The 11,119-nt window shown below is 46.5% G+C and overlaps 1 protein-coding gene across 1 annotated transcript; it reads left to right on the forward strand.

Annotated features, from left to right (window-relative positions):
• Window positions 1-782: 782 nt before the first annotated feature.
• Window positions 783-8,867, forward strand: CBX7 (chromobox homolog 7; the record flags this gene model as incomplete). The annotated part of the gene is made up of 5 exons (XM_010284237.1): window positions 783-826; window positions 4,884-4,949; window positions 5,459-5,525; window positions 6,166-6,505; window positions 8,608-8,867. Coding segments are annotated over 5 exons (666 nt in total), but the record flags the coding sequence as incomplete, so codon positions are not given.
• Between the last annotated feature and the right edge of the window lie 2,252 nt (window positions 8,868-11,119).

The following is an 11,119-nucleotide window of genomic DNA, read 5'->3' on the forward strand; positions in this document are numbered from 1 at the left end:
TACCCAAGTGCTTCGCTGTGCTGTCATGTCAAGGTGTCCACAGATGCAACAGCAGCGCTTCGAGGGGCAGCCATCCTGCCCACACGAAGGCCTCTGCCATGCTTTGGGGAGTGCTTAACAAGCCCCTCAGTATAATGGTAAAGATTTTAATAGTTGTGCGTGTTCCTCATGGAGCCCTTGAACATGGTTTCCAATCACTGCACTTTTTTTTGCTTTTTAAATCTTGGAGCAGACAAATAAATGGGTAACTCTGCACTTCAGCTCTGAGTTGCTGTTTGCTTGGGTCAAAAGGTTGAGCAACTGTGATGGATGGACCACTGTTTGAGTAAAGCGTGTAGGAACTGGAAGGGCACATGCCAAAGAGGTGCTTCATAGCTTCTGAAATACTGTGTTTCTTCTCTCCACTTAAAATTCCTCTGACACTTGGTCCTGACATACATCTCCCTCTCATGCCTATGCGTGCCGACTTCTTCTAGGACTGCCTGTATGTGCAGGAATGGTTGCAGTCTTGCTTTCCAGTTGGCTTTTGGGGTTCTGCCTGCTAGGCTTCTGCAAAGGTATGATGTTAGTTCAAGCACGCTTAAATACCCCTGTGTGCCCATTTTCTGGTGAAGAAGGTATGGCAAGTGTAGTTGAATGAGGAAGTGGCTTTGTTTTGAAAATAACGTGATGTGAGCTTTTCAGTTGCAGAGTTTAGTCCTGTTGATTGGTTGCATCTCTTACGGTAGCCCATATTTGGTTGCGGAGTTCACCTGTTTTCTTCTTCCTTTTTCTGCCCTTAGGGCAAAGTAGAATACCTGGTGAAGTGGAAAGGATGGCCCCCAAAGTAAGTTGTGTTTTTACTTGTCTTTTACTCTTTTTCTTTAATGTTTAGTAATAACTTACACTATATCTCTGCAACTGAGCATCTCATTCTTAATGGGTAACCTTTTGTGCCTCACTCCAACAACAATAAACAAAAACAAAAAGCCACAAACCAAAACTCTGTATCTATTTCTGGACTGGCAGCTGAGGGATACAAACGGTGTGCCAATCTATTCTGACTGGTTTTTGCCACTACTGAAATATTCCATTGAGATGCTCCCTAGATACAAATGTTTTTTAAATTCATTATGAGTTCAACAGGGAACCCTGATTCTTCTGAACTTGGAATGGCTCCTGCTTTTCTGAGTCAGCACCGAGAGGGCCCCACTTTATTTTTAGGGCTATATGCAGTCTTTTAAAATAGAAAGCAAGTTGATGGTCTTGTCTTAATGTCCTACTGCTTGCCCTCTGCAATTCACAAATGGAAAGGGGCAGTGTTTCAGATTTATTGATTGTAGCCAAATGCAGATGATCTTTGTCCCTTGAAAATTACCGCCATGTCTTTGTTTCCTTGTCCGAAACCTTCTGTTATTTTGAGTGTTTCTTCTGCTTTTGCTTTGGTTGCTATGTTGCAAAAAGGAAAAAAAAAGGTTTTTTTCAACATTGCTGTGCACTGTTTACAGATACTTCTCTTACTAAAATGCAGCTGCCTCTGAAGAAGAGTAATTGCTCTATGCCTAAACAGTCGGTAAAATGCTTTGAGATTAAAAGGAATAAGTAACTGGAAAATATTACTATGTTAGCTAGCAATCTAGTAGAACAGCCTCCTGGGCAACCCACATGGGGCCCTGTCTTTGCTTTTCTGTTTGTAACTCTGTGTGTGTGTACATACACAATGTGCATGGGTACATCTACAGTACACATGCAGTGGCACTGCATGTTGCTAAGCAAAGGGTGCTGCTTTTACTGATTCATCCTCGCAGCTGGAAAGCGGGGCCCACTAGAACATGGTCCTAACAGATTGTACCTGGTGTCCAAGAAGCTGAAATATGTTTCTGCATGCCTAATCCACATGCCTAATCCTCATGCTTTTAGGGTGTGCATGAACATAAGCAGCTTCCCCTCTCTGGTGCTGGTGGGACAGGGTGACTTTGTTCTTGAGTGTAAGTTCTGCTGTCAAAGTGTCACCTTGTGCACTTGTAGAGCACCAGTTGCCATATAGTGTGGGTCAGTTCTTGGACTGCCTCAGCCTAAGTAGCCATGCCCAATTTAATCACTGGTAGAGGTTGGGAAATGCATTTGCAGTCTGTGAGGCACCATCCCCTTTTGGCCAGAATACTGATGTTTATCCCACTCTCCTTTCAACAGACGCATCGAGGTCCTTCTCTTGTAAAGTCACTTGCCAAGAAGGTGGGCTGAGGCATGGCGTAATGTTTTCTTGGACAGAGCAGCCCTTATTCATGCTGCTGCTTTTCCTTGCCCTGTGCCTTGGAACTCTGGGGGAGCCAGAAACTCTCTTCTGGGAATTAAAAGCGCAGCCTTCTGCCCCAGGAGAAAGGGGATGTTAGGGTTCCCTTCTTTTGATGCTGTGATTTGTCCAAACACCTTCCCTCTTCCCCCAAACTCAAGTCTGAAGAGCACTGTTTTTTTTTTCTCTCCCCCCACCCCTTTCAACTGTTTGCCCAGTGGTTTGAATTGCTTAAGACCAAGATGCTTTGAGCATTGAAGTTGCTTTCATCCTGCTAGCAGTCTCTGCTTCCTTGTTTCTAAACATGCTGCATGCCATCACAGGCATGTGTACCACAAGCTGTTTGCTTCCAACATATACCGTTTCCTCATCCCACATCGTATTTCTCTTGATTCCCCTCCCCAGCCTTGTTGCATTGCTCTTTGTAATCTCTGTACCAGTTATCCCATCATTCCCATTGGAGGCTTCATGGAAGGGAATAAGGATAGGTCAGTAGTTTGCTTGCTTTCCCATGTAATAGATAATTTAACTTTTTTTTAATAAAAAATTATTGTTAATGCCCTGCACCTCAGATTTCTGGATTGTACTGCTGGAGACAGGGAGTGGAGGAGTTACAATCTGATTCTAGCTACAAGCTTGTTTACAACTTGCGTTGGAGTTAAGAGGGGAGGGGGAAGAGGAGGAGTAGAAGGAGGGAGAAGGAAGATCATATGATCTATGTTTTCCAGAGTGTCTGCTCTCTGCAGTTCTGCTGCAGCCTGGGCTGTGTGTACCCGTCTATATAGCTCTGTGTGCGTGTGTGCGCACGCGCACGCGTGGCAAACTGAATCATGGCTTTTTTTATATGCAGTGTTTTGCCACTGCAGCGAAGCCAGAAACTGAGCTGCAGAGAAAAAAGGCAACACCCACCATTTTTTTTTAAAAAACAAATCCCCTTTCTTCCTCTGCCCATGAAAAGCAATATGATGTCTTTTCCCCCTCCTCGTGTTATTATTTTTCTTAAATTTGTAGAATTAGTGCCAGAATCCCTGCAGCTGGGAGGAAACCTTCCTCTATCGAAACAGCATCTTGGCTTTGACAGCTCAGTCAGGTTGCTGCAGGAGGTTTGAGCAAAGGAAGGAGGGATCAGCTGGTTATGAAGACATGTCTGTTCTTAACTCTCTGATGTACGGTGCACCTTGGGATATCTGAATTTCATATTTTTGTTTCTTCCTTCTGTAAAAGAATTGTACTTTCATTTCTATTCCATTGTCCAGGCATGCCCCTATATTTCAGTATCTTTCTTCTGTCTAATGGAGAGATGAAAGGGGAAAGCATTCCCAAAACACCTCCCCTGTGTACATATATGCACGTATCACATGCCCTCATGTGCAGCCTGTGCTTCATCCAGAAATGTCAACATCCTAAAATGCTTTCCCCCTGTTTAAAGGCACTGATACAAATGCACCATTGAGTACGTGCATGTGGCTCCTCTCTGGCCCTCCTCCCCAGGGGATGGGAGGGGCTCTGCCTCCAGGCACCAGACCTCACAATCCAGGAAAATTAGTGTTCCAAGTCATTTGGGGTTTCAGACTTGCTTTCCTGCCTTTGAGTTTGTAGGGTAGAGACATGCTACCTGCCTTTTCGGGGAAAACATGACCCCTTAGAAACAAACATGCCACAAGGACCACCTTTTATTCCTTTCACCTTCCATAAATGGGAGGTTTTGGATGCTTCTCCCTGGTAGTAAGTGCTGCTGTATCACATGGGAGCCGTTCTTGGTGTTGCCAGCTGGGTGGGTTCAGTCCTTTCCTGAGCATCTGACTCCTGTCACAGCTCTCTGGCAATCGAGGAGGGAAACGAGGCAGTGAGTGACACTGTTCACAGGCTACTTTCAGAGCATCAAGCTTATTTTGAGTAGGTTTGGTAGCCCTGACCACGGTGCAGATGTGTTCCTCCCATGCTGGTACAGAAATAGTGATGACCTCTGCTAGATAGAAATAACCTGCAGGGGGAGTCGAGCAAGAGGATGAATAGTTGGAAAGTCACCATCAACTTGCCTCAGGGCCCAGGTCTAAACATGTTTAGTTGAATGGCACCAGTGGAGAAAAATTAAACTCTTCTTAAATGAATACTTTCAGCTCCAGTGATTAGAGGTAATTAATCATGCAGGTGAGAAAGCATACTTACTCTTTGAGCACTCTTAATTTAGAGAGACCTATTTCTCAGAAAGCTGTATCAGCACACGTCTCATTGTTCCATGGGGGTTGTTGGATTTGAGGGAGTGCTGCAGATGAGACCTGTTTAGACACTGACTTAAAATCAGTTTGCAAGTGCCTGCATAGGCTTTGAAAACAGCATGGAGGGAGCCCTGGGAAGGAAAGCCTTCCCTCTTCTCCTGCAAAGAGCTGCTTGATGCTTGGCCCTGCCTCTTTTGGGAAGGGGAGGTGGTATCTGCGGAAAGTTGGGGAGGGAATGGCTGGGATTCCTCAGAGCTCTCGCAATGCTGTGGCAGGCCCCTCTGACCCTTGTGAAGACAGTATCCAGGGCTGCAGCACACTGGTAACAGGCCTGCAGAGAGAATGTTTTATTGAAGTATTGTTTACTTTATATTCCTTATGTTTTTCTTCAGATACAGCACATGGGAGCCAGAGGACCATATCTTGGACCCTCGCCTGGTAGTGGCTTATGAAGAAAAGTAAGGGCGTGTGTTCTTTCTCTCCCTGGACACAGGAAAAGGAAATAGTGTCTTTATTTCCTAGTGTGCACGAAGTGCCCCTGTTGTCCCTACTTCAGTCAGAGATGTATTGCACTTGATCTCTGTACCCTGGTGTTGGCCAAGGCAGACAAGACAGGGTTAAAGCAGTTCTGATTGGCACTGTTCAGGAAATGAGGCCAAGAACAAGCAGCGTTGAGCCAAAGAGCAATCAGTCTCAGGTTTTAATCAAGTCCAGGGCTGGACTGGAGTGATGCGAGGTGATAAGTTCCTCTAACCCATCCTTGATCAGCTGAGTCAGACAAATCCCTTATTGCAAGGCTTTTCACTCCTACAAGAAGCAATTCTGGGATGTTTTCCAAGTCCACGCTGGTCACCATTGGGTTTTAATGAAGGAAATGAGGGAGCTGTGCTGCAAAAGGTGGAAGTCCTGACTAGGCTTTGTGCTGTGGTATTTAGTACTTGGTTTGATTTGTGTTCCTCTTTCACAGGGAAGAGAGAGACCGTGCATCGGGGTACAGGAAAAGAGGCCCCAAACCAAAGCGCCTCCTACTGCAGGTAGCCTCTTGCTCTTCTGTGTATTTCTAACTCCTTAGCTGCTGTGCTGCTCCTCTGCTCACAGGGAGGTGGAAACTGTCCGTTTGCTGTTGCATGGACAAAATTGGAGGTAACAAGCTAACACAACAACATGAAATCAGTGGGTAGGCAGATAGTTCTAACTTGTTAGCTGAAGGCAGATAGTTTTAACCTGTTAGCTGAAGAGCCAGCTAACTTGTCTTTAAAAAAGGAAAACAAAACAAAAAGAACAAACCAACAACAGCTCTTGCTCTCTGACCTAGGAATTTATAAACTTTGGTCTTGGGTGGTTGCAGGTTACCCGGTTTGTGCGCTTTTTTAATTTCATGTTGGGCTTTGACGTTGCATCATGTTAAAGGTAGCTGCTGGTCAGAAGTGGAGTTCCAGCATGCTTTGGCTGTTGCCAAGCAAAGCAGCCAGTCCTAGGAAGCATATATTAGGAAAAGCTTAGATGGCAGTTGAAAAGGTGAGAGAAACAGTGTTGTAGAAGGAGCACAACTCATCCTAGCTCATCTAGATGTTCAGGAACTGAACAGAGAATAGTTTCCTGGCTCCCAGGTGGAAGCACTGCCTGTATTATCAGATTTCTGCTCTGATCCTTGCTGCATTGATGTCTTGGCAGCGGCTGTATGGCATGGACTTGAGGAGTGCCCACAAGGGAAAGGAGAAGCTCTGCTTCTCTCTTGCGCGGAGGTTTGGAGGAGGAGACAGTAGCCTGCCAGGGGCCAAGCCAGGGCAGACAGAGTTCTCGGAGAAGACTGGGGGAGCGGTCCTGCCATTCTCTCTCCGGAAGCAACGCAAGAACCAGAAGTACCTGCGACTGTCAAGGAAGAAGTTCCCCCGCATGACGAGCCTGGACAGCCGAAACTGCAGGCATGAATTCTTCCTGAATGATGCAGTGGACCTGGAGGGAAGGCAGGGCCCTGAGGACTGGGAGGCCATGCAGCACACCAGCAAAGAAGGTAAAGCCAGACACCCCTTGGCTGTGGAGTTCTGGGGCATGCAAAGGATGCTTCTTTCGCATGCTTCCTCCTTGCTTCCCTCATCCTGGGGTTGTGGTTTAGGTCAGGTCCTCAGAGCAGCTCTCGCTGGCTCACATTATGATGCTCTTATCTGCAAGTTCTTTTCTTGTTTGGATGAATAGCACATCTTAACCTGCTTTTTTGGTGCTCGTGCCTCTCTGTAGTCTTGTATCAGTGACACCCCTCCCAACATTAGAAAACATACAGAAGATCCTGCAGGTTACTCCCCTCTTAGAGTTTCCTGCCAGCAGAGGTGACATGCAGGTGTGACAGTGATGAACTCTGGCTCTCTCTACATATCCGCACGTGTTCAGCCTGCTGCTCTGCTAAAAGGAGCTTGGCTGGCAGTGGACAAACTTGGACACCAGCAATCCTCTCATAGTGCTGCTCTGAGGAGCGTACAGGAATGCGGCTAGGCACCCATGGTGCATTCCTCTGCCCCTCCTTCCCTTCCTCTCCACACCCCACGTCCTCTAAAGTCTCTTGCTATAGAGCTACATGAGAGGGGGATGAGAGAGATGAAGTGAGGGTGGTAACTGCCTGATCCCACTGAGTAGGCAGCGTGAGTGTAAGCACGGGAGGTGTCCAAGCACATTTGACGTTTTGGGGAGGGATATCAGCATCATGCGCAGGAGGGCTGTGGGATGTGCATGTTGCTCTGAGTTACCAGGGAAACTCTATCCCTGCATTATTAGAGCTTCTGAAGGCGTAGCTTTCCTGAGGAGTGGAAAATCGAGGCTTGTGCTGCTTGTAGTAGCTAAGGGAATCCTGTTACTCCTTGCTAGGAGTAGCTGCTAGCCAGCCTGGATTAGGCAGAATTTTGGGGAGAGGGCTGTGTTCTGGGAATCAACGCTATCATCCCCTCCATTCTGAGAGGGACTCAAACAGCACCCAAAATCCAGGGAGGCAGAAATGGGGCTAGCACTGAGGAACCTAGTGTTGCATCCTGGCAATGGGCAAATGTGTGGGGCTGTTCCCCACTAAGAAGTGCTGGGCTCTAAAGCACTTGGGGATCAGAAGAGTGAACAGCACTACAGAAATGTGAAACTCTTTTTGTTCTCCCCTTGACACACAGCCTGCATGGAGTTCCAGTTATTGTTAGAGGGGATTGCACTCTTTCTGAGGTGAAAGTAGGCACCCCAGGTATTTGAGGCAGAGGCCAGGAAATGCACTCTTAAGGGGCCCATGTTCCTTGCCCAGGTTGGGACAACAAGGTATATAGTACAGGTGTAGTGATGGGGAGAGGGTATGTTTTCCTTCTGCTCTGTGTATTTTTGTGGCTGTCTTTGGGGATTGGGAGGAAGTGAGGCTTTGGGTGGCAGAGGGACTGATAATTATTCTTACAGTGAGAAAGTGCAGGGATGCTTGGGTTTCTTGTATGGAGCTATCAGGGAGCAAAGGAAGGATATGAGAAAGGGAGAGCAGCCTCTCCATGAAGCAGTATTGATGGATTTTTGAGAGAATCGCACCCAGGCTGCATTGCAGGTGCAGTACAAGGAATACCCTCCATTTTGGATCCCTTTGACTGCCATACGAGTACCTGAAGAGGGTGCCTAAGAGTTTGTGATTTTTGACTTTTTCAGCAGGGTAGGGCATTTACATGCAGGTGAGCTCACGTCTGAGTGAATGTACTTTGCCGACACAGAGCCATCTCGGCCCCTAATTTGGCTCTGTCTACACAGAGGTCAAAAGACTTTTTTTTATTTATTGGGGAATTGTGGATGGTTAGTTGAGCTGGGTGGTGTTATGGGGTCTTTTGACCTCTGTGTAGGCTGCTCCGATGTCGGTGTGTGTCTGGACGCCTTCGCTACTCTTTCCTTTCCCCATTATATCCTGCAGTGATCCTCCATTCTCCTTTAGCCTCTGAGGGAAGGGCATGCCTATGCTTTTTCTTGCCTTGTATGTGCAGAGTCAGTATGGGCAGACTTCACCCACCGTTTGTCAGAAAGGAGGCCCCTTTTCCATCCTACCCTTCCCTCTCTTCTCCCTCACCCTCGCTTTCTCTATCACTAACATGCTTTTATCTGCCTCTCCTTCTGCAGCAGATGTGGATGGCAGTCTCCCTTGGATTCCCACTGTGTCCCCCAGCGAAGTGACAGTGACGGACATCACTGCAAACTCCATTACCGTCACTTTCAGAGAAGCACAAGTGGCTGAGGGCTTCTTCCGAGACCGGAGTGCACAGTTCTGAATCTCCGTTTTCAGTGCTCCCCAAAACCAGTGCTTTTAGGATGGGGCTAGGGAAGAATTATTTTATCCCTTAAGAAAAGAAAAAGTCCAAAATGTCTCCTCTTAAAATGTTTACAGAGACCTTAATTTTATTTTTTTTCTCTTCTCCTTTTTCCCCTTTCAGATACGCAAAAAAAGGCAGTGTAGGGGGTGTGTGTTTGTCATTGCTTTGTCCATCTGAAAAACTGATAGCCCTTTCCCTGGCAAAGACGCCTCTCCTAGATGTGAAAGCAGCAAGCTGAACAATTCGCCTTTTATCCTGTTAAGTGGCGGCAGCTGCATTTGTGGGGAGAGGGCATGTGGAGGTGGAAAGAGAGCTGGATCTCTAGCCTGCCGCCTTGTTCTGCAATTGATATCCCTGGATAAAGATACTTCTCTGTGCATTGCTCTTCCCACCTTCCTCCTCCCTCTCTTCCTGCAGCAGTGAGAGGCGATGGATCCTACCTGTGTAGATAACTCCAGCCTGTTAAGACTTTCCCTCCAGTGCTGTGTTCCCTGTGGCCTGCTGTCAGGACTTCAGAACCATATTTGCCTGTCTGCGGTAAGTCAGTCTTTGCAGCATGGGTCCATATAGACAGCAGAGGTTTCTCCCTTTGTTTGGTGATCATGCAGAAAGACTGAAATGCATCTCTGAAATCTAGATTGGTGACGTAAATTTAATTTGCCCTCATTAAAAGCTCAGAAACCCAGCGCAGTCAAGACATACCATTCTGTATATGCTAAGCAGGATTTCCAGGCTTGTCTCTGCTGTGTGAGGAATGCGTTATGGAAAGTGGGGTGTTCTTACCCTTTGCCAAATTCAGTATTAATAACAAATGCTGCCCTGAATCTGCGGTAATAAGCTGGTTGAAAACTGACTCCTCTCCCCTGGGAGGAGGGGCTAATAGGACAACTGAAGCATTGCCTGGCACTGCAAAGATATCCAAGATATTGGCACAGGCCCAAGACACAGGAATTGGACAGAACTGAGCTAGAAATGGACCTTGATTAGCAGCAAATTCTGTTCTTGGATCCCATTGAGAGTTCCAAGGTAAACAATGTGTGGGGAAGGCATGTATTAGATTTGAGGAGGGGAAAAAAAATCATAATTCTTAGCAATGAGGATTCTTGGATTGTACTGTCTGAGTAACATTCTTCTGTGACTCCAGTCTCCTCACAGTATCTGTGATCCTGTACTACTTCACTGATGGGAACTTCTCCTTGGAAGGCTTAAAATCTCTGCCAAGGAAAGTGGTCTGCTTTTCAATAGACCCTGCCTAATCTTGCACTTAAAAATGCCTTGTGCTGGACTGCCTGTGACACTTTGAGGTTCTTGAAAAATTGCTGTATTTTGAGTTGGTAGTTTAGCATGGCATCTGTTCCTGCACATGCATGTTCTCTTCCATTTTTTTTGAAAGCAATTTTTATTTAAATAACTTTAAATTTTAAATACAGACCTTTTCCTATGGAAAGCAAGAAAAGTAAGCTAGAGTCCAAGGTGGGAACTGCAGGACGGAGTGCTGCAGGGTAACATTGGCTACTGTAATGATTACTGTCTTTAAATCCTTTGTTTCCTCTTCCCACCCCACCTGAAGCATCTCTTACCTGCTCTATTTATGCTAAATGAAGCTACAAGACTTCTGAGCTCTGAGGTAAAGACATCTGTGAAAATCCTTCTGTTCTGTTGAAGGGCTTGGCTGCTGGCCTGCAGAATTTGGGAGCTCTGGGGCTTCTGGTCCTCCAAACATCTACTTTTTGCAAAGTGCTTGGACTGCCCCTATGGTTTTTATTAAAAGCAGGTTTTACCTCAGATAGGATATGGCAGGTCAGTGTAGACTTAGGATTTCCCCTTCCATCTCAGAGCTGTTTGAGCAGGCCTGTCTTCTACTGTGTCACAGCAGTTTCAAGAGCACTGGGAAGATCATGAATTTCTAAGAATTAGAATAAAATCTGAAGACTAACCTTTTGTCTCCCAAAGAAGTGACATGGAAGTTTTATTATGGAGAAATCTGAGAGGGTGAGAAGTGGAAGCTGGAGGGGCGGGGGGGCAGAATTATGTGGTGGGAGGAAGAGTGAGTGGGAAAGAAGCTTGTGATAGCTAGCAAGAGCAAATTGATGAGGTAAGCATACAGGCTCAGGATGTTTGTTGAACGTGGGTGTCCGGAGCGAGGCATCTGTATCTGGAGTTGTATGTGGAGTTGCAACGTCTTTTGCAGGATGTGGGGTCAGACAAGTGTTGTCATCATCACACCACACACACCTCCCCTCTTCCCGACACCTGCCAAATGTGCAGAATGCCTGCATCTCTCTTGTGACCAGTGGACACACCACATGTCTGAGTCCACT

This window comes from Phaethon lepturus, unplaced genomic scaffold (genome assembly GCF_000687285.1).
Source record: "Phaethon lepturus isolate BGI_N335 unplaced genomic scaffold, ASM68728v1 scaffold32283, whole genome shotgun sequence".
NCBI classification, from domain to species: domain Eukaryota; kingdom Metazoa; phylum Chordata; class Aves; order Phaethontiformes; family Phaethontidae; genus Phaethon; species Phaethon lepturus.